We start from the raw sequence: 23,474 nt of genomic DNA, 5'->3' as shown, positions 1-23,474 counted from the left end.
TGCAACTGGGACATTGGGAGGGGGGGTTCCCTGGACCCTGGTCTCCCCCCCACTCCGAGACAGCCCTGCTCATCATGCAAGTTCACCTTGCCTAGTGTTCAGAGCACGATGCAGCATTACACACTGGCAGCTTGGCTCAGTTCTTAACACAGGTGAGTGGATTTGTGAAGCCCGAGAAAATGTTACATTTGACTTTTACCTTCAAAGTTAAAAACCTATTGAATGTGTGTGGTGGGGGGGGGGAGGGACAGTGTTTCCTCTAATTTTTTTCTATCCATGGGTGGACTAAATTTTATTATGTACACCAAGGAATGTGCAGATGTGCACCACTAGTAGACGCTTGCTGCCAGCTCTGGGCGCTCTGCTGATCAGTTGAGCAGTATTTAAATGTCTCTTGGGTGGCAGCCCAAAGCGCTCAGCTTACTGAGAACCCTGAAGGGGGAATTTCACATCTGTCTTGGAGTTACCATTTCAGGCTGCCAAGAAGACAGACTAGCTTAGATTCCTTGCCAAGGAGTATTTTGACAGTAAAGGCTAGCTCATTTGTCAGGGAAAGATTAGATTCTGCTGCACATATTGGAATCTGTGACCAATATCGCAGCGGTGGAAAACGTGTGGCGTGCCGCTGGCCCCACTCAGGAGAAGCGGCTTTGCTGTGAGCCAAGCTTTATACTGCAGAGCCTGCAGTGCATGTAACTGTTAAGAATTGTAGCAGTTACACAGTTACCTTTTTAAACTACTTTTTACATCGCTAATGCTGAGTAAAGGGTGTTGTACCTTTAAATTATGACATTAAATCATTTGCTTCTTCCCTTCTGTATGGAGAGAAGCTTGCTTTGTTGGCATCTTGCAGATTATATTTTAATGCCGATATTTTTGAAACCTTTTTATTGTGGGTTGAGGAGTATTGTGCATGTATTACTAGGCAAGGAATGAATTTATTAGTGATTCTGCCTTTATATCTTAATGCACATCCATTCTTTTTCTCCAGGCTTTCTGAGGCCCAAATGGATTTATTCTCCTTCCTCCTTAGGGTGCCATCTATGCTAAAGTCATTTATATCTACATATGTGACTTAGAATGCTACAGCTTATGCTGCTAAGCCACATTTTACAGCAGTGTGATGTCTACATTGGGCGTTTGTGCAGGTGTAATTATCTTATTCTGTAGTTATGCCAAGGAAACTTCTTTATTGGGTGAAGCTCTGCTCTATGTATGCACTAGAGTGAATGCAAAGGTAAATTTCCTGACTGTAGACTGACCCTTGAAAAGTAACAGCTCTGGCTTAAGACAAGTGAGGTTCGCCCTCTAACAGAGCACATTTGGTTCCATTAGATGAGCAAGCAAAGGGTGAAATCTGTCTGTCTGGTTCTTTTGACCTCTTCACTAGGTGCTGCTGAGCTCAAGGTTTCCACCTGGGATTTCCGTTCTGAGAACTCTGAGAGCTGGGACCTGAAAAAAAGCCGAGAGCTTAATGTGGTAAAAAAGATGCTGAAACCGGTGAGTGGCCTTCCGTAATATAATGGCCAAAGGGGGTTGCTTTTCCCGTTTGGAAGTTGTGGCTGGTGCTGGCTGATGGGAATTTAAAAATCCCTTCACAGTAGTGTACAGTACACAGATTCAGCCGTGCAGAGCCACTTGAGTTTTTCTGCATCCGGACTATCCAAAGCCATCTTTACTATGGACATTGTGGGTTCTCCATTACTCGACGCTATCACATTGAGACAGGATATTCTTCTAAAAGTTGTGCCATAACTCTGCATCAAGCCCATAGCTTCCTCTTGAGAACACTGAGTGAAGTTCTCCGCCATGTTATGCAGGAGGTCAGATTGGATTATCACAATGGTCCCTTCTGGCCTTAAGAGAACTAAACAGATTCATAAATACCTTACTCCCACAATGCAGTTTCCACCTGTCGTTGTTAATCAGGCAATCTTTTGAGCTCATCTGTCTGTATTGGTTCTGCATTGTCCACTAGGGATGTGAGGTAAAGTGCTTTTTTTTTTCTCCTTTGCCTCAGCCTTCCTAGTCCTGAAGTTATTTCTATGGTGCACACTCTTCTTGCTGGCACAAGAAGCAGTGTACATAGATGAAATCTGAATCACTGCAGAGTAGCAGAAAGCGCTGCCCCTAGGCCACTGCGTATACCCACATCAATAAATGAAGCCCAAAAAGATTTAGTTCACTTTTTTGGCCAAGTCCTCTCCTGAAAGGCACTGGTTTTCTCCCTTCTGGTGTTGCCTCTGAGTTTTCATGAACTCGATTTTTGAGTTGACTGGCTTATTTTCTAGGTTCCCAGCTTGGAGCTGTTCAGAGGTTCCTCTCTCAAATCTGGTGCGAGATAACAGTTTGTCTGTTCCCCATCTCCTCCCTTGTTGGGTTAGCACATCCCAGAGAATTTCGAGCATGTTCCTATTCTTAGGGAAACTCACCTGCTGACACATTACCTCCTCTGAGCCAGTCAGACCATGGCAAATATTCCAGTTAAACATTGGGTAAGTCAGGCACTGCTTTCCCTTCATTGTGGGGCTGAGCCTCCCCAACCACATCTGCCAGCCTTTGTTGCCTCGAGCTCTTCAGAGGCAAGCATTGGCCTAGGACTCGGGCAGTGCTTAATTTGTGCCAGGGCTGAGCTGTGATACCTCCAAGCTTTGCAGTTCATAGTTCTGGCACAGCTGGACTGGCCACATCAGCTATGAAAGTAAAATCACTGAGCGCTAATACCAGCCCTTCTTTTATTACAAATGAAGCACTAGACTTAGGGGTTTAGGTGGCACTAGACAGCTGTTCCATTAGGCATTGGGACAAGCCCCACCAGGTTTTTATCTCTGCTGGTGCTGTAGTTGCAGCATTGACCATCTAACCATTTATCTGAGCACCGTGTCCTTTTAGTCCTTTTCCTTGTCTCTGCAGCATTTGGATATGGAGGAGCTACAGCTCGCCCAGGAGATAGCAGAGCCAGAGATCCCCCCTGATGCTGTTCAGGACAGAAGACTTTACTGTCTCCCCACACTAGACAGCAGCATGCTGGTGGGTGTCTTTGTGGAGTACATCATCTCACCTAACCAGTTCTACATCCGGATATATAGCCGGGAGACATCTGAGATGCTGGAGGACATGATGATTGAGATGAGGTGAGAAAGCACAGCATTGCCTTCGTGCTGTGGCCTGCTCTGCAGATTCTCCCTGAGTGTGTGGTGCTGCAGAAAGGAGAGCATGCAGCTTGCTGTTGAGGCTGGTGTTGGCTTGGGTATTGCAGATGTGCATGCACTCTGCTCATTCAAGGATGCTTACTCATGCCTCCAATTGGCAAACAAGAACTACGCTGTTATTCCGAAATAACTGTGCGAGCATCTACACAGCCATTCCCTTATTTCGAAAGAATTTCCAAATGCTGGGTGGCTTACTCCGAAATCTGTAAACCTCATCCTACGAGGGATAATGCCTCTTCCGAAATAGCTATTTCAAAATAAGGCATGTGTAGATTCACCACTACTGCTGTTTTGAAATAAAATGGCCCTGGTGAGGGGCTACGTTATTCCTCTAAATCGAGATAGCACGTCGACATTAGGGGAGCCTGCCTTGGACTCATTTTGAGGCTTCCCTTCAGTGTAGACAAGATATTTCAGAATAAGCTATTTCAGAATACCTATTCTGGAATAGCTTATTTTGAAATTAATGTGCTGTGTAGATGTAGCCTTACGGAACTATAAATCTCTTGTTTACAACTCCCCTGCCCATCAGGGTGTGGGGTCGCTATCCTTGTAGTCACTGGAAAGCAGAGAGTGTCTCCCAAACCCACAACACATTTCAATAACCAGATAGCAAAATCTCATCGCCTGTGTGATGCACATATTTTGACAGAACAGTATTTGCTGGAAGGTTACTGTATTTGCTGGAAGGTTAGTAAGTGCCTTAGGGTATGTCTACACTACAGCACTAATTCGAACTAACTAAATTCGAATTACTTAATTCGAACTAAGCTAATTCGAACTAGTGCATCTAGACCTAAAAACTAGTTCGAATTAGCGTTTTGCTAATTCGAACTAGCATGTCCACATTGAGTGGACCCTGAACCGAAGTTAAGGCTGGCCGGAAGCAGTGCCAGCAGGGCACCAGGTTAGGTCTTCGAGCGTGGAGCTGCTGTCTCAGGCTAGCAGAGGGCTGTGCTTAAAGGGACCCGACCCCCACCCCGGACAGACAGTTCTCAGGGTTCCCCGCTTGCTTGTCTACCTCGATGAGGGACAGCAAAGCAGTCCTGTCTTGGAGTGCCCACATTCGGCACATCACAGCGCTCGGTCATCAGCCCAGCTGCACTTGCCGCAGGCTGCCATCCGGGGGGGGTGTCAATTGGGGGGCTGCAGGAGAGCTTCCACCCCGAGGAGCCCACAGAGCCACCCCAGTCCTCCCCATCGGGGGCTCGTACCCCATTCCTCCCTCATCTCCTTCCACTTACCCCTCCCTAGCCCCCCTTCCTGATGTACAAAATAAAGGACACGTGTGTTCAAAAATAGAAACTCTCTTTATTGAACAAAACTCGGGGAGACTGGGAAAAGGAGGTGGGAGAGGGGAAGAGAGAGGGTGGGAGAGGGGAGGGCAACTAAAATGATCAGGGGTTTGGAACAGGTCCCGTATGAAGAGAGGCTAAAGAGATTGGGACTTCTCAGCTTTGAAAAGAGGAGACAGAGGGGGGGATATGATAGAGATCTATAAAAGCATGAGTGGGGTGGAGAGGGTGCATAAAGAAAAGTTCTTCATTAGTTCCCATAATAGAAGGACTAGAGGACACCAAATGAAATGAATGGGTAGCAGGCTTCAAACTAATAACAGAAAGTTCTTCTTCACAAAACAAATAGTCAACCTGTGGAACTCCTTGCTGCAGGAGGCTGTGAAGGCTAGAACTAGAACAGAGTTTAAAGAGAAGTTAGATAAATTCATGGAGGCTGGGTCCATGGAGTGGTATTAGCCAGGGGATAGAAATGGTGTCCCTGGCCTCTGTTTTGGAAGGCTGGAGATAGATGGCACGAGACAAATGGCTTAGTCATTGTCTTCGGCCCATCCCCTCCGGGGTAGCTGGTGTTGGCCGCTGTCGGCAGACAGGCTACTGGGCTAGATGGACCTTTGGTCTGACCCAGTACGGCCGTTCTAAGCTCAGGGCTCAGGGTCGGGGGTCTCAGTGGACCACCTTGATTTCCATGCAAACCTGCTCCTGGGTGGCCAGGCTGGCAGCTATCCTGCCCTAGACGGCCACTTTCCTGTGCCTAGTGTGGAGGTCGTAGATGAGGTCCACGATCTCCGCACTAGACCAGGTGGGCGCCCGCCTCTTGCGGCCCCGGGCAGGCTCCTGGGAGCCGCCAGCCTGGTCCCAGGAAGAGGCGGAGGGCTGGGTGGCAGCGGGTGGCTGGTTCGTGCCGTGCCAGGTGCAGGGTCTGCTGGCTGGGTACTGGCAGGCTTGCACCTGGCACGGGCACCGTAGCCAGATCGTGCCCCTTTAAGGGCTCCGGGGCCGGGAGGGGGGCAGAAGAGTTTCCCTGGTGGTACCCAGAGTGGCCACCAGGGCAAGCTGGGGAGGGCTAGCCTCCCACTAGTTCGAATTAAGTGGTACACAGCCCTTAATTCGAACTAGTTAATTTGAACTAGGCGTTAGTCCTCGTACAATGAGGTTTACCTAGTTCGAATTAAGCACACCGCTAGTTCGAATTAAGTTCAAACTAGCGGTTTGCATGTGTAGCGCCTATCAAAGTTAATTCGAACTAATGGCTGTTAGTTCGAATTAACTTTGTAGTGTAGACATACCCTGAGTGATTTGGACTCCTTAGCTGTTTGTTCGTTATAAATGTTTAAAGTATATCTGCATGCTATCCATGTGGTATAAGAGTGTGATATGGAGAGGGTCACCTTCACTGTTGAGGAAGATGTTCCCCTGTGTTGCTTTTCTTCTAGCTCTGATGTTTTACTGTAAGGCCCCTTGAAAGGCCTTGTCAGAGAAAGGTTTAAAGGAAAACAAGGAAGCAACACTGTACTAAAGCACCGTGCAGTTCTCTGTCCTGCTTCCTGTTGGGCATTATTTTTTCCCCTCTGATGTCTTGCAGACGATGCTATTCAAATAAAAATGTTTCTGACCGTTACATCATGCCGGAGGACTTGGTCCAGCCTGGCTGTCTTTGCTGTGTTAGGATTTCTGAGGACAAATGGTGGTATCGGGTCATCGTCCACCGGGTGCTCAGTCAACAGAAGGTGGAGGTGTTCTTCCCAGACTTTGGGAATATGAGGACAGTCCAGAAGTCTTGCCTGAGATTCCTCAAGTAAGTTTATGATGGTGTGCCTAAGTGCTGCCAAATCTTACCTTCTGTCCTGGTGCTCACCCCCCCCCTCCCCCTCCCTGAGGGGAATGAGAGATAAACATGGTCAATAGATTTCAGTGTTGTCTAGGCATGTTGTTTTGAGTTTATATCCCTACTTCACTCCAGAATAAATGAATCGTATATTGGTTTACCCGTAAGCAAAAGCTTACGGTTAATTCTGTAGACTACATGCATTTCTCTCCTCCCCTCCCCCGCCAATACATTTTTTAGCAGGCTGGCCAGCAGCCCGCTCAGGCCAGGTCCGGGACCAACCCCTGCTGTGGCTCTGCATTTAAAGCCCAGCTCATCTGGGTCTGGGAACTCAGACACCCCCTCCCCCCAAAGACAGGGGCTGCTGCCATCCCACACTGCTCCGGACCAGCTTCTGCCTGACACCCCACGCTGCTGCCTCTGATACAGTGGCTGCCAGCCATGCCCTTGGGGACTATAGAGTAGTCAGCTAACCGATAAGAATTCATGCGGTTACTTGACTGTTCAATTAACCAATATTTAACATCCCTAAAGTGAACATAAAACATCCGTTCTTGAGTTGTTGGGAGTGGAGGGAAGAGAGCTTTATTCATCTTCTTTCCCCTCCTCCACATTGTTTGTTCTGTTCTCCTGTCTCATCTGCCTCTGTACATAGGGCCTTTGGGACTGACTTGGCCAAGAGTCCTAACTCTTGGTCTTTGTGTAATGAGTTGCAGGGGTGAGATGCATTTGGCACAGGGCAGTTGTCTGTGCTGTACGTGTATGGTGGTGGTATTTTTGTTTGTTTGTTTGGATGCAGGATGTTGGTTGCCAGGACTGTTGATCTGGCATCTTTCACAAGCATGTAACAAGTTAAAAATACAGTTATGAGATGGCTGTTGGAGTTGAAAATCAAGAGGCTCACAGAAGCGTTTACCATCTGCATATCTAACTCTTGCTATACAATGAAATGATGGATTTGATTCCTGTTGCAGATGCTGCTATTCGAAACTTCCTGCCCAGGCTATCCCTTGTTCTTTGGCGTGGGTAAAGCCCATAAAGGTATATCCACATAGGTGGAAAAACTATGTATATATAAAAGGACTGCAGTAATCGTTGGCCTCTTGCCATTTCGAAATAAACCCAGTAATATTGATGCTGATAATCTCTTAAATTTTCGGCGTACAGCATCCATGGGAGTTTTGTGGCTGTCTGTCAACCTGTCATTCTTTCCTTTCTGAATATTCACCACATGCTTGTTTTCACTCAGTCTGCAAATGGACAGCTCCTGTAGAGGTATTCATTATGCCAGTGAATAAGCTTTCTCTTCTGCCCTGAATCCTCTGTCCCTTCCGGCGTCTCAGGAAATCCAACCTAGTTTTCTCTGCTTTAAATATTCCCATTTTGTGAACAACCCACATAGTCAAAACTTCCTTCAAAAGGGGGAGGGGGGGACTGGTCAGGACCCCCTTTATAATCAGCCTTATAAGAAGATCCTTGTTTTCCTTTCCACTCTGATTAATTGAAAATAGATTAATGGATGTCATCACATTTTTTTCTCAGAACAAAAAGAACCTGTCTGGAATGAGACATATGTAAAAGAAATGTAAAGGGAAGGAAGGCTTTCTAACAGTGCTACATTTGGGTTCTTTTTATTTCCTTCTGTTTCTAAGCCTTTAGATTCATGTTTTCAAGCTTTTCTTAAGAGCTAGAAGTGTTAGAAACTTCTTTTTATAAATGGCAGTAGAAATTAATCACATGAGACTTGAGCAAAGCACCATGTATTTGTAAACTCATGATAAAACTGCAGGATTTGGCCACATAGTTTCAGTCACTGAAAATAAGAGCTTCGAATGAAAGTGGCTCCCCAGTCATAATTTCAGCGCTGGCATCTTCTATGTTTTGAGTAGTTTAACTTGTCAGGTTCAGTTTGGTGCATTTTTACCTGACTGCCACACCCTTATTACGCTTCAGCTAAGCCTTGCCCAGTTATGCCATGAATGGAGCTTGCCTTCCTCCTTTGCAGCCACACCAAACTTTCTAGGAATGTAAATAAGAATAAGCATGGCTGCTGATGGGTTATTTTGTAGTAACCTGTTTATCCCTCTCTCTTCAAGGGGCATTGGACCACCAATGCCATTCTCCAATTCTGGAAACTGTGCAGCTTCAAGCCATTGGTGGGAGTGGTGGATGAATACGTGAATGGAGTTCTTCACCTCTTCCTGTGTGACACAACTTCTGATGAGGATATCTACATCCATCAGGTCTTGAGAACAGAGGGCCATGCCATCATTTGCAGAGAAAATAGTCCCTCTGAGGTGAAGACGGGCAGAGGTGGCAAGTTTGAGCAAGAAGGTTCAAGGAAGGGGTTGTAATATGGTGAAAATTTGGATTATGTGGAAAATTGACTGTTAAAGGAAATTCATCAGGAACTTCCTGTGCACCTTACTTTCCATACAGCTATTTCTACTCATCCCAAGGGGAAAGTCAATTGCTGCAGTGTATTAATGCAGTAGTTCTTTATCTCAAAACTTAAGTTCATGTTTATCTTAGGAAACAAGGTTTTTGCACCTGAGCCCAAGTAGACATTTAAACTTCATCTAACCACCGTTGTATAATGCTGCAAGATGAAAGCACACATGAATCTCTGCTGTGCAGTTTTCAAAAAGCTGCCACGCCTCTGTCAATTGTTAGGATTATTTTGGTTATATTTGCTAACGTAGCTTTAGGAGATTCTTAACCTAGATATTTGCTTATAATTTATTCATCTTGTTTTAATAGAAACTTTTATATAAATATAACAAATTGAGAACTATAGACCTTTTCAACAGCAGCCCAGAACTGGGATACCAGTGGAGACAGGCAGAATTAAGGTACACTGATACAGCTGCCTATGATATATATACTTGCCTTTTCTATGTCTAGCTCTTGCCGGTTCTGTCAATCCATAGTTTAACAGCATAGGATTCATTCAGAAAATTAACTAACAGATAGTTCTACCTCTTTGATGAGGTTTTGTCTTGTTTTAAGTCTTCTTGGAAGTCGTCTTCTTTATTTTTTTGTTATGAAAGAATTCAAACTATCATGCGCTTTTGGAGATTTCCAGAGTAAAAGTACCATCTCAGGTGATTGTGCTTCAAACAATCAGTTAAATACAGCTAACGCAATCCTAAATTACAAGAGGTAATTTTCCAATCTTGTCTGCATGGATCACTGAAATCCATTTACAGCAAACTGAGTTTATACACAGATCTAGATATGAAGATGCTAGTGTGATTTTTTTCCCCCCTCCTGCCCTCCCCATGGTTAGTGTGCAATAGGCTATGCTACAGTTCTACATTAAATGGTTTGTGTTCCTCCAGCACATTATGGCTTAGAAAGGGGCCTATGCTGCTGAAGAGTGCTGTAAACATGTATAATACATTTTAACAAAGACTGGCCGACACCATGCTGTGAATGTGAGAGTCAGCACTTGTACCAAGAGCTATAAACAATTTCACTGTTTCGTGTCGGTGACAGGCAGTAAATCTTGTGGCAAGACGACTTGCCATTTTGGCATGTGCTGTGTCCAGATATCATTTGGTGAGTAGTTTTGTCAGTCTGTAAACTCATTAACTTTCCCCAAAAGGCAAACACTCAAGCTAACCCCCACGCTTTTGGATAGCAGGTTGCTGCAGTTTAAAAACCATTTCAAAATCTTGCTCTAGGTTTTTTTTCTTTTCTTTTTCTGTTAGTACGGTACAGTGTGTTGTATCTTTATTTCTAACAGGGCTTCATACAACTGAACCCTTCAGTCTTGTACCTCCAGCCCAGTTTGAAGCAGGAGAATGATGGATCAGCAGGGCCAGATGTTCCCCCACAGGAACAGGAATCTTTCTGTGAAGTCAGCTGGGCAGTGAAGCCAGAGCTGAAAGAGAGTGAACAACATGCTCAGGTGGGAGGTTTTTAGCTCTTCTTTGTCTAAGGCAAGATGAAAAACAGCTGTTGTGTCATGAGACTCTGGTGGGTTGGTGCACAGACATAAAAAAGCAACCAGGTTCCACAAGCTGTAGCACAAATATCTCTCATCCATACCCTCATCTCTTATTTTCTTGCTTGCTTGTCTGGTCTCTAGAGAGTTCTTGGGTACTTCATACACTCCTAGGTAGAGTCCTCTTTTCTCTCTTGTCGTTTCTACTCTTGGTGTTTGCACATAGACCTTTGCTTGGCTCTTGGTCAGATATTGCATTTTGAAAATCAGCCTTGACTTCAGACTCTTTCCTTTCACATCTCCTGGGCCTTCACTAGTTTTCCACTTATCACTTTAAGAGCAGTTGCCATGGGGAACCATTAATTGCATTCTGGGGAATGTGGCATTCAGCCATCAGAGAAGCACCATACGCCACCCAGTAAATACCCTGGCGTGGCTTATTGCTATTAGGGTTTGGCTCGATCGCCCCCAGTTTGGAAAACAGCCAGTGGGAGCTGCAAGGGCAGTGCTTGTGGGTGCATGTGGAGACCTGCTGCTCCCTTCTCCCCTAGGGACACGCTGGAGGAAGATTTCCTTGCAGATGCTTTCTTCCTTTCTTGGACAGAAGATCTGTATTCATTCCCACCGTTCCCTCTGAGCAACAGGGTCCTGCAGAAGATCAGATGAGATGTGGCCTGAGTGATTCTCATCGAGCCGGTGTGGCTGTCAGCACTAATACAGCACTCTCTAGAGCCTCTTAGTGCGGCTGCCGCAGTCCTGGCCAATCCTCATGGATCTGTTTTTGTCACGGGCTCATGATAGTCTCCTACACCCAGACCTACTGCCACTCTATCTTGCGGCATGGTTGCTGATGGCCGGGAGCAGTACTGTTCGCACAGGGTGAAGTGGGTTCTCTTAGCTGGAAGTCATCCACCAGGACCACCCTATTTGGCAAAATGGACCCAATTTTTGCTCAGAGGGAACAGCCCTATTGTCCTTCTGCAAACTGTCCTTGACTGCTTTCTTCATCTGAAACATTGAGGGTCTTGTACTGACTTCAGTCAGGGTATACCTGGCTGCAATCTCGGCCTTTCATCCACTGATGCAAGGCCATTTGGTGTTTTCATAGGGCATGATAACCTTTCAAGAATACAGATATGAGAGACTCTTCCTATAGATCCCTGCCCCTTTACTTCAGGGGGACCTTAACTTGGTCCTTGCCAGGTTGTCAGGGCCTCTGTTTGAGCCACTGGCCTCCTCTCTGCTAAAGTGGCCTTTTTAGTAATAATTACATCCGCCAGTAATAATTACAGCTGGCCAGATTCCATGCCTTTATGTTAGCACCCCCTTATACAATCTTTTTCAAAGATAAGTTAGAGCCCAGGTCCTACCCAGCATGGTTTCTGCCTTCCACGTGAGTCAGGATATCTTCCTTCCAGTCTTCTATCCCAAGCCACATAAGACCAGTGAGGAAAGGTGCCTACACGTGTTGGATATCAGCAGGGCGCTTCCTTTCTACCTGGCGTAGATGAAGCCCTTTCACAAGTCTTCCCAGCTGTTTGTGGCCTACACCGAGTGTATGAAGGGCCTTTGCATATCCCACTTGGGTATCCTCTGCAGGATTACGTCTTGCAACAAGATGTGCTACAACTTGGCAGGGGTTCCTATTCAGGACATCTGCAAGGCTGCAATGTGATTAGGGGTTTGGAACGTGTCCCATATGAGGAGAGATTAAAGAGTCTGGGACTTTTCAGCTTAGAAAAGAGGAGACTAAGGGGGGATATGATCATGAGTGGTGTGGAGAAAGTGAATAAGGAAAAGTTATTTACTTGTTCCCATAATATAAGAACTAGGGGCCACCAAATGAAACTAATGGGCAGCAGGTTTAAAACAAATAAAAGGAAATTCTTCTTTACACAGCTCATAGTTAATCTGTGGAACTCCTTGCCTGAGGAGGATGTGAAGGCTAGGACTATAACAGGGTTTAAAAGAGAACTAGATAAATTCTTGGAGGTTAAGTCCATCAATGGCTATTACCCAGGATGGGTAAGAAATGGTGTCCCTAGCTTCTGTTTCTCAGAGGGTGGAGATGGATTTCAGGAGAGAGATCGCTTAATCCTTGCCTGTTTGGTTCACTCCCTTAAGAGGAACCTGGCATTGGCCACTGTCCTCTACAGGATGCTGGGCTGGATGGACCTTTGGTCTGACCCATATGGCCATTCTTATGATCTTGTTTACGTCCCGTTAAGCCATAATGCAGCTGGCCAGGGACAATGCTGGATTCGGCAGAGCTGTTACTTTCAGCATGTCCATAAACTCCTACCACCTCCGCAGACTCTGCGTGGAGTCACCTGCATTGAATAGACATGAGCAAGCACTTGAAAAAAAGGCAACTACCTGTTTCCGAAACTGGCGTTCTTCGAGATGTTGCTCATGCCCATTCAGCATAGTTTCTATATAGCATGGCATGGACATGCCACTTGGAGTGCAGGAGTCAGTGCCTACGGATACCACTGAGGGAAAACTTCCAGCATCAGTGCACGTGTGAGCATACATACCTATGTTGAATGGACATGACGAACACATCTCGAAGAACACCAGATACGGAAACAGGTCGTTGGGTGTATGTTTCTGTATATTTTTTACAGTAGCTTAAAATCAGGATTAAAAAACAGGCATGTACGGATGAGCTGAAATAAAGTTGCTGCTCTTTCTAGAGATCTCAGAATGACCAAAAAGATCCAGTGTACTTCGAACCTGAAAGAAAGGTACAAGAATATGCCTACATCAGCCAGGACTCCCAAGGGAAAGACCACCAAAATTATCAGGAAAGTCCAAACATAGAGCACAGAAAGCCAAAACAGGAAATGCAGGTGAAGGGTTTTTTTCTTCAATACTAGATAATCTATTTGAGGTTGAGATGAGAAACTATTCCTTAATCTGCTTGCTGCTGACAGTAAGATTGAGGCAGTTTCAAAAAACATGTGGGAAACTTGTTAATTTGTAGTGAGGGTATGAGATGAGATAAGACCTAGACAGGAACTCCCCAAAGGAATCAAGTGTTGGTGATAGTTTTAATACAGCAGTTTTGAGTTGTGTAAACTCTAAATGGAGTTCAAGTGATGTTTGTAAAGGTTGTTAACTTTATACTTATTGTTAGAAAGGTCCTAGAATAGGAAGTTTAGGCAATGAAATTTTGCAGACTTCTGGATGACAAGGTGAACTAGTGTTAGTAAAAAAGAATACTCCTAAGCAAATCATTATTAATTTATTAGCAGGGCTCGACAAATAATGTAATCTACTCGCCCGTGGCAAGTAGATTACGACCCGGAAGAGCCGGCGCAGAGCGATCTGCGCATGCGCAGAACGGCGTGAAACTGCGCGGCTGGCGAGCGGGGCTCACCGCTGCTTGGCAAGCCCTGCTTATTAGCATACATTTTGTTTAATTGTAAGCAAATTAAACCAGATTCTATGCATCAGAGTATTCAGCTCCTCCATGTAAAGGAGCAAACCGCACACATGCTAAAATTCCCCACTTTAAGACAAAGAATGGTATTGCAGCAGTGCTGCTAGTGTGTACTGTTAAAAGCTTCCAGACTTAGATGTGCAATGGTAGTTAAGTACAGTAGAGTCCATTTAATAACTACTGGGTTCCCAGTTAAAAGTTGGCATGTATCTGAAAGTTGCTAGTAAGTGGAAGATAAGTTTATGGGGCTGCAGCCAGGGAAGGATGCACTGGGACATGGTGAAACTAAGCTCCCAGTGCCAGGCCAGGGTGAAGCCCAGAGTAGCAGCATTCAGCCTCCCCCATGCCCCTGCTCCTTGTGGAAAGCCTTGCACCCAAACTGCAGCAGCCCTCCTAGCTGCTGTCCTGTCTGCAGCCTCCTCTCCCCACTGCAGGCAGGTGTGCAGGGCTGTAGCCAGGGAAGGCGTGTCAAAAAAATCATAAGTGACATGCCAGTTGCTAAATCCAAGTCCCATTAATATTTGTTTCCCATCCAAATGTTGCTATTACCTGGAAATTGTTAATATTAGGGTTGCTCTTGGCTTATGATGGTTAGAATGGATACTGCTTAACTGAACCTCTGCTGAGGCTAAATAAGAGGGGGCTGCAGTTATTTAGAAAATGGCAAGATGGACAAAGATAAGGAGATATGAATTCCTCTGTCCTTTATTAAATGGCTTCTTCACATAGTCTTATAGACAATCAACTTGAGCTAGTTGCTTTCTTTAAAAGAAAATGCTGTTTCTTTTGGATTACTTTCCAGGATGGTGGAAGGCCTCCTCTGGAGATGCCATACCTAGAGCCAGTGTCTGTGAGCTCAGACGTCTGGGATGAAAATTGGTTCCCTCTGCAAACCTTAAAGGAGCATATTGGCATTGGCCAAGATTCCTTGCATTTGGACACAGTGGCATCGTCCAGCCAGACCTCCAGCCATGAAGGAGGGAGTCCGAGCCTGCAAAGCAAAGAGCAACAGGTTATCTGTCATCTTTTTGCGGAGGGAGGAAGGGAAATGGACAAATGTCCTCTTGGTGATATTATCCCCAAGGGATTTAAATATTTTATGCATGATGCAGAATAGGTTACGTATGCCAATTAGTGGAGAAATCTGACCAGTAAGCTAAAGCAGATGTATACGGAATGGGATACTCCATTTTGTCTAGATCTGTGATTTTTTTTTTTTCAGGTTTCCTTTCCTGCTGACCTTCTGCACAATACTATTTCAACTTTTTGTTTGCCTTAGCTTTTTGGTTGGAAATAAATGAAATGAGAGAGAGAGAGGTCTAGGTTCTTGCTCAATTAAGGATATACAATTGATCCTTTAATGCTGTTTCTTGGTTGCAATTTTTGTCAGGTTTTCCATGTTTCTTCCCCTACCACTTTCTCTGCTCTCCGTGCCTACTGTACTGGGTGTGTCAAGGCAGTTCCCCACTCTGGCACTTGGAGTGCGGAAGATGGGGGGCCTGCAAGAGACCTTAAAACAGTGGTCATCAACACGGTGCCCTGTGGGGCCATCTGTGTGCGCCCGCCAACTGCTCAGGGCTGGCCTGGCCCCGGTCACGTGGCGCACGGTAAGCGCCATCCCCAGGAGTGCCGCGGATTGGCCGCCCCCGCTCTGTGCATGCGGCGCATGGGGGGAGCGCTGGCTCCAGGTGCGCGGCACTAGGAGCGGGGAGCGCGCGTGGCACTGGCCCCAGGCGTGCGGGCCTTGGGAGGGCGCTGGCCCCGGGCACGCGGCCCTTGAAGGGGGCACCGCCCCCCGGGCGCGCGGCTATGGGGGGCCCTGCCCCGCCCTGCTCCACTCTGCCCCGCCCCGCTCCGCCCCGCCCTCTGGCGCCCAGTGGACGAACGGCCATGCCCCCTGGCGCCCGGCAACCTTAAATGGTTGGGGACCACTGCCTTAGAATGCCTTGCATCCAAAGGCTACTGCTTTAAAAACGCCCCAACGTCTCAGATTCCCTGGCTGTGGGTGGTATGCTGCCACCACCCAAATGCAAAAACCGCTGGAAAGCCAGGAAGATGCACTTGGGAATGTTTCCCTGTAGGGTAACCCTGTTCTCTAACCCTCCCTTAGGAGAGAGCTTGAAAACAAACTGTAATCTCTTAATAGCAGACCTTCAGTTTTAGGCACATGGACAGAGAACCTCGTGTCTTCTAGGGGACAGGAATTAGATTATAGCCTTAAAAGGGTGATTTTTTTTTAATTAACAAAACAAAGTTTTATTGGTAAAGCATATTTGGTTGCTAGGTGTTAGAGCCACTAAAAACAAATTAAAGCACAGAGAATTGCTTCCCTGGGATTCAGTTACAGTGTACAGGGTTTAAAAAAAATCCCAGAAGTCCTACATACCAAGAAAATAAAAAAAAATAACCTGGTTGCATTTAACTAAACATTCCCTGTTGTATTTACCTCTCTGATGTTCTGTAGTTTAAGTTTTCTTAGACATGGATATTTCTGGGAAATCCATGCCTTATTCCTGCTTTGTACATTCTCTCCCAGTGCCTCTCTGAGCTCACATACAAGGGAGACTGAAGCAGGCAAAACTTTTTTAATTTTAAAAAGTCTCTCACTCTTCCCATTGGCTCTCCTGGCTCCCTGTCAACACTTCCTGGATAACCCACTGTTCTGGATTTAACCCGTTAGTTACTGAATGCTGGGATTTTAGAAGAGAATAGTACCCCTCCCATCCATCACAGGGTGTCGTCTTAGGTATGGCATTTTGCTGTTGCTGAAGAGACGTGGGATGATGTGTGGCCATTTTTGGATCACATGGACATGACAAGGACAACAGTTGAAAATTCCGAATTCCCAATCCAGGAGAAAATGGGAGAAGTCCTGGAGCCTATTGGGGGCTTGAAGGTAAACAAATTTTTTTTCTGGCCTGGTGTGGTAGTATATTTTGTTTTAAATTACATTAATATTCCTGGAAACGTGTGTTGATTAAACTGAAATTTTAGTCCAAATTGGATACAATTGTTTTAAGATCTACCTACTTACCTCCCTCTGCATCTAATTTCTTACATTGGTGTCCATTACCAGTGCCTCCCAAATTCGTCCAGTTATAACAAGAAATATGTCAAACAAAATGTAATGTCTTGTCCCAATTCATTACCTCTGTATCAGAGAGCGACCACATGCTTTGGTATGATTGGCAGTCCCTGCTAATACAGTCATGTGTATCTGCAGGAGTGGGTTCTATGGTAAATATAGATTCACTTATAGAATTCTGTGGAGAAGCACACACATCTTTTGTCTGTGCTACATGTCTTGTTTAATAGTATTGACTTTTCCTTTTCATGTATGCCAGTGAGGATGATAAAGGGTAAGAAGGCAAGGTTCCCCCCTCCCCCAAAAGAATCTTCATAATATATAATTGTAATTCACAGACGAAACTCAACAGCTTTATATTAGTGTAATCCTTTGCCTTCTAGTGGAGAGTGCTTGTCAGCTTTCACGGAATGACGCCCTGGCTGTCTTTTGTTTTACTCTGGCATACTCTGTGTGACCCTCTCTGTTGTAGATGGGAAATCTGTAGGATCTACTCGATGTGGTTTCATCGAGGCACTCAGTAGGAATTTTGCAGTTAACTTCAGTTTGGGAAGGAGCAGGTCCTTGTGCAACTATGGCTGAATGTATTTGAAGCTGCTTAGTCAATATTACCAAAGTCCCTCACTGCTTGATGAGTTAGGGGATTGAGACCAGGATTCTTACTGGTAAAGTTAGGGAGGCTCCTTTGGTTGGACATGTTGTGCCCCAAAATATGAACACTGATATGTAGATAGGAGTAATAAATGACTGCAGGTTGAACCTCCCAAATCCAGGACTCTCTGGTTCAGCAACATCTGTGGTCCAGCAGAGATCAGGAGCTTTGTGTGCTGCACCACCCCCCAGCACAATCCCATTGGCCAGAAACCATCCAATGGGACCTGCCTGTTTAAAGAACAGGCACACGCATAGCACCCCTCCCTCTTTACCTTCAGATCCACGTAGCCCCTGCACTCGGGGCAGGCAGGGAGCCTAGCCTGCCTGAGAAACAAGCTGGGCTGCTGGCCTGGGAGTCACCCAGGTAAGTTTACTGGCAGAGCCTGCCTCTAGCATCCCAGCCCTTCTCCCCTCCCCCCCAACCCTCTGCCCTCCTACACCTGTTCCCCTGCCCCACATAACCCCAACCTCCCTGCTCCCTTCTGCACCCATAGCCCCTCCCAGGCCGTGAACTCACAACCCCTCTCCTGTCCTAAGTCACAGCCCAAATCCCTCTTCCATAGGGCACAACTACGTCCTTTACCCAAACTCCCTCCCAGATACCTCCTCCCCTGCCCCACAGTCCCTTACCCCAAGCACCCTTCTGCACCCAACCTCCATCCTAGATCCTGCACCACCTTCATTCATATCATGGAAGAGTGTGGTCCTTGACCACTTTCCAAATTCTTGATGGGATCTGTCATGGCTCCTTCCCCACTCTGGCACAATAAATGCAGAAGTGGGGGCCAGCAGATGTACCCCAAAACCTTATCTACCAGGCTTTGGTATAAAACTTCCGCCAAAATCTCAAAACCCTAGATTTTGTGAATAAAACTTCTGCTGCCACCACCCAAATATTAATAACGATATTAGGGGAAAGATCATTTGGGAAATCTCACCCCAGAATAAAAATCAGGGCACACAATTAACCAATGCCAGGTTAATAAAAAGAAAAGAAATAACTTTTATTATTACAACAATATTCCTGTTGCAAGCATAATGACTAGATGGGAAGGTAACAAAATATACTCATGGAGAAACTCCATGGGCCTAGAACTTAGTTACAAAGAAAAGCCAAAACATCTTTTAAACAGTGCCAGGTATCAGATCCCATACCCAGCCCTTAAAACAATAAAGCCTAACGAAACTACCTAAACGTTACCCTACTTACAGAAAGTGAAGAATTGATTCTTGGAGAGAGAGAGAAACATGCTTGTCCCTCCCTGTAGCTGCAGAGGACTCACCCAGAGAGACAAAAGGAGAAAGGAAAAAAACCCAAATTCCTTTGTCCCAGTTTGAAAGTCCCACCTATTTACCTACTGGTCACTCCACCTGGCTAGGTATAGTTAACTCCTTAATCCCCAGGCTGCTGGCTAACCCTCATAATCATGACAGGATCTTCCCCCCTTTCAAAAAATATTGCCCACCCCTGGTATAAGTTAATGTAACCCTTTATGAATGCAGAGTTTTAAATGGACGACAGGAGAGACTAGCAGAGGGGCATAAATTGTTCTAGTGATTGAGGGCAGCAGAGGGATCAGGAAGGGTAAATAACTACATGTGTCTTGTGCATTACTCTAGCTTGTTAGCTACCATGATGTAGTTAGGGATCATGATGAGAGCGGTGCTAGTGGAGTAGTGAAGCCAGATTTGAGCGGATCAAGGGAAGAGCTGGAAGAAGTGAGGAGTACAAGGGGGGGCTTGACTGGGGTGAGGATGGGCTGACCTGTGAGAGCAAAAAGGTTGGGGTGAGGAAAGATGAGTAATGAGAAGAGCAGACAACACAGCTTGTACGAGCAGGAGAAGGGAAGGGGAGATCACAATAGATTCAGACATAACTGCACAGCTATTAGACAGCTAGTCTTTAGGAACATTGAAATCTCTCTGCTGGAGCTGAACACTCCATCTAGTCCAGTATCTTGTCTGACATTGATGACTGTCAGGTACTTTAATAGGAAGATAAAGTCTGTAAAAGACAATTACAGAAAAAAACGTTCCTGAGATTAGTCCTCGGCCCCATCAGTTACTAGTTGGCTTGTGTGTAGAGCATGGGGGTTTCTGTCCTTTGTGGTTTATCTCAGTTCACTATGGATTGTTCTCGTGCTTTGAGTGCTGCATACGAGCAGCGATTTTCATTGAGCTATTGAAATCAGTGGCTATGTCTTTCCCAAGTGGTTGGTTAATTTGCAACCCAGCAGTGTCTGTTAATTTAAATTATTCTTTCCGAATGTGCATTACCTTGCATTTGTCAACACTGAACTTCATTTGTCTATACGCTGCCTGTTTATCTCGTTTGATTGCTATTTCAGGAGCTCCCTACAATCATGTCTAGCCTTGACTATCTTAAATAATGGTGTGACTTCTGCAAATGCTGTCATTTAACAGAAGTATTTCATAGAAATACAAGTGTGCAAGAGACCTTGAGGTCATCTAGTCCGACCTGCCGTGCTGAGGCAGGATTAAGCACCTGAACCCTCCCTGATGGATGCTTGCCTAGCCTGTTCTTAACAGCCTTCAAGCATGGGGATTTTGCAGCCTCCTTACATAGCTTGTGCCAGTGCATTAGCTGATCTTTCTAGTTAGAAGGGGGGGGGGGGTTCTTGGAGATTTTTCCTAATTTCATCCCCCTTTCCAGTAAATTAGAAAAGACAAACAGCAGTCCTAGTACAGATCTGTGACTGGGTATTCAGTGAACTTTACATTACAAGGTAAGGTTTTCTTTAACTAAAAATTGAGCTGCCTGGCCAGTCTCTGTGCTCACTTGGTCATTGCCCATCTTGCTCTGCCTAGGGTCACTCTTAGCTAGAATTGAGGCTTTTTTACAGCTTGCTAAGACATGAGCAGATACGGAAGCTTGTACGTTGCAGTAAGCAGCCAGCTTCCTTGGAGAATGTGGAGGAGGTGCAGCTCTCTGGCCCTGGTTTTGTGCATTTGAGGGTGGCTTTTTTTGACCAGTTGCTAGAATTCCAGCTATGCCTGGCTGCTTGACTGTATGGTGACCAAGACAGTCGATGAATTGCAGGTGCACTGATCTCGCACTCCGCTCTGTTGTATAATTGATTGCAGACACCTGCCTCTCCTGGAAATTCATCAGATCCTGTTTTGTCCAAATCACTAGAAGAGTTTTATGTCTCCCTATTCTGTTCCCAGCCCTCAGCAGAGCAGAGTCATTTGGAGCCTAATCCAAACAAAATACCTCCCAACGAGGTTCAGTTTCTTGAATCACCGCCAGCCTCTGCCTCTCTTACATCAGCACCTGTATCTTCAGACAAGCAGAATGGTAAGGTTCATTTCTATGTGCATTCCACTGCCCTATTTGAATGCTGTCGCTAGAGCAGTGTGATCCTGGTACTATTTTTATTAATGGCACTGCTGTGTGGGTTCTGGTATTGTCAGACGTAACTTATAGCCGGAGGCTGGGCTCAGGAATCCCGGGGCTAAGGCACTGGTGTGTGCTCTCTGTTGCACTGAGTATGTGGAATCTTGGCTTCTCTGTGCATTGAGAGATGGCCAAGACAGTGACTTTGGGCTCATGCAGTCCTTGGACCCCCATGCGCAGTAAAGAGGACTGATAAGTGTTTCATGGCGATGACGTTGAATTGAGGTTTCTACCTCTTGGTTCACTTCCCTGCCACATCCAGGTACTTTGGGTTACCTTTGTCCAGCTGTTATCCCAAATATTTTTGCTTGTCTTTATTCAAATGTTAGAATTTCCCGATATTCCATGGACTCACGCGGAATCCTTGAAATGCCAGGAGATATAAGACCATAGGATATGAGAGAGATTGAAGCCCTTTGAGCTCCCATGTCTGTCCTTTCTCTGAATCAAAATTTGATTTTAGCTTCATACCACCCCTTTGACATAATGGAATACTTAACTCCATTTTACAGGGTAAAATAAATGACTTGTCAAAGGTCACATAGTATGTTTGTAGTAGAGCTGAGAATCCAGTTCTTCTGAGTCCCAGTCTGGTGCCCGAACCATTAGACCATCCTTCCACCTGTGTGTCTCATTTTCTATGCAGGGGAAGTCATCCAAGAAAAGGTGAAGAATGAGGACCTCTCTGGGACCCAAGTTATCACACTGAATAGCAGCAACAGCTGCACTAACCGAGGGACTGAGAAGCAGAATTCCCTGATTCTAGCTGCTGAGCTCCAAGTGTCAAAGAGGCTCTACATCCCTCGCAGCTCGCCTACTGCAGCATTGGGAGCAGCTGCACGCTTGGCTACCTCCAATGGCCTTTTTCACTGGCTCTCTGTCCTGAGAAAGCTGGAGACATGAGGAGGAACCCCAGCCAGTGGCATGGTTTCCCAAGAATGGAGTTTAATCCACTTGTACTGCACCAGACCAGATTGAGAAACAGCAGATACCCCTTCAGGGGTTGGAGCTCCTCCGTCACTTCTCCTTGGCCATGAGAGATTCATTCTCCTTATAACTAGAGCCTGGGGTCTCTTTGAACGTGCCTGTGTGTACAGGATAAATGTTGCTTTTTATTTTCAGTGAAGATGGTTATATTCCTTTTTTTGTACTGCTGTGTTATGACTGTTCTTTTTAATAGAGTGGTTTCAACTGTTTCAGTATTGTTTTTATGGTGCGTGTGTGTGTCTGTCCCCCAGAAGGTGGAAGAAGGAAATTGGGGTCAAATTTGGCAAATCATGTTAAAAGCAGATCCATCACCTAATCCTCTTTCTTGGTAGTACAGCCAGCAGTCACATCCCTAGGTCAAGCCATTCAGCCTCTGCTGAGCTCTGTTAACCAGTAAATAGCCGACCTCCTGTCTTGATGCATCTATATAATGCTAAAACATGGTGGCTTTTCTTCAAGTGGATACAGCTGTGTAGTCAGCTTACGTGTGCGTGCCCCAGTACACCAGAGCCGGAGAGCTTTGCCTAACAATGCTTGTAGAGCTGAAGCTTATGCCGTTGGGACCTTAGCTCCTCCCTGCAGTGCTGTCCCACGCCCCTCAGTTCCTTCTGACCGGCCACGGCTAGAGTGGCTCTGTCGTGTTTCACTTCCTCCTTTTTCTTCTGCTTCTGAGCACGTTTTTTGTCGTGTATGTAGTAGTTAGTAATACCTTTCATTGCCGTGCGAGGGTAGTGTTGGAGTAGTTGGCTACTGTCTGCAGTGCCCTGGCTAAGGTTCAAGCATGGTCATTGCGTGTAGGTGCCATCTCCCAACCACGTGAGGTGTGCTTACTGTGTGTCTCTGGAAGACACTTTAAAGATCAGTGTCCCATCTGCAAGTTGCTCACAAAGAGGACTCGGGTGGCAAGAATATTGTGACTGAAGCGGCACCTGCTAGATCAGACCGTGAGGCCCACTGTGGCACAGAAGCCCTTGTCTGATTGTCACTGCCCATTGTGCTTCTCCGAGAAGAAGAGAGGTCGTTCACCCTTCTCTGCGGTGGAGGGGAAGCGGCCTCATAAAGGGAATCAGGACCATTCTAGGGTTAGGGGAAACTCCTCCGCTTCTAAAAGGAGTGGTGATTAGCTCTAATCCTCTGACGGGCAGGACCGAACATATCACTGAGAGCCTGTCTTACCGAGGTTTGAACCACAGGCGTCTGAGGAGTCTGGTACTGATGAAATCTGCACTAGTCCTGAGTCTGTGTGGGTGGCATCAGACCTTTACCTTTCAGTCCCAGAGCCCCCACTGGTTCCGGAGTGCTCTGATGTCACCGTTTCTACCACATCGCTCTCCATTGTGCCGTTGGCTTGTCCCAGGTGCATCCCAGAGCCTCGTTGGCACCGTAATTTCCCCCTCCCAGGCCTTGGGTTATGCAGTGGAGATCGATGTGGGGCCTGACACCAAAAGGCTCCTCAACACTCGCAAGTACTTTGGCACTGTCCTCTTGGCAGCAGATCCCTTTGCATCGGGTGCAGTCCTTAGCCTTGGTTCTGGGTGGGAGTGTATCTGGTGTGCTGCTCCAATTCCTTTTCGGCATGAATCCCAAAAGATTTTTGGGCT

The 23,474-nt window shown here is 46.1% G+C and overlaps 1 protein-coding gene across 4 annotated transcripts in view; it reads left to right on the top strand.

Moving 5' to 3' along the window:
- The window catches only part of TDRD5 (tudor domain containing 5), a 34,777-nt gene extending 12,695 nt beyond the window's left edge, over window positions 1–22,082 (top strand). Inside the window, exons 8-18 of one of the 4 annotated variants that reach the window (XM_075936845.1) lie at window positions 1,391–1,500; window positions 2,914–3,134; window positions 6,093–6,305; window positions 7,310–7,376; window positions 8,432–8,632; window positions 10,084–10,248; window positions 12,981–13,136; window positions 14,532–14,741; window positions 16,476–16,625; window positions 20,658–20,787; window positions 21,533–22,082. In XM_075936845.1, the coding sequence (XP_075792960.1) occupies window positions 1,391–1,500; window positions 2,914–3,134; window positions 6,093–6,305; window positions 7,310–7,376; window positions 8,432–8,632; window positions 10,084–10,248; window positions 12,981–13,136; window positions 14,532–14,741; window positions 16,476–16,625; window positions 20,658–20,787; window positions 21,533–21,789 (1,880 nt within the window). In that variant the 3' untranslated portion in view covers window positions 21,790–22,082. Of the gene's footprint in view, window positions 1–1,390; window positions 1,501–2,913; window positions 3,135–6,092; window positions 6,306–7,309; window positions 7,377–8,431; window positions 8,633–10,083; window positions 10,249–12,980; window positions 13,137–14,531; window positions 14,742–14,951; window positions 15,383–16,475; window positions 16,626–20,573; window positions 20,788–21,532 lie in introns of those variants that run through there. The other 3 variants (XM_075936844.1, XM_075936846.1, XM_075936847.1) reach the window with 3 other exon arrangements.
- Window positions 22,083–23,474: the final 1,392 nt, after the last annotated feature.

The sequence above is a fragment of the Pelodiscus sinensis genome, chromosome 9 (assembly GCF_049634645.1).
Source record: "Pelodiscus sinensis isolate JC-2024 chromosome 9, ASM4963464v1, whole genome shotgun sequence".
NCBI lineage: Eukaryota > Metazoa > Chordata > Testudines > Trionychidae > Pelodiscus > Pelodiscus sinensis.
Note: the sequence above shows the minus strand (reverse complement) of the source record. Positions and strands in the feature narration are given on the sequence as shown.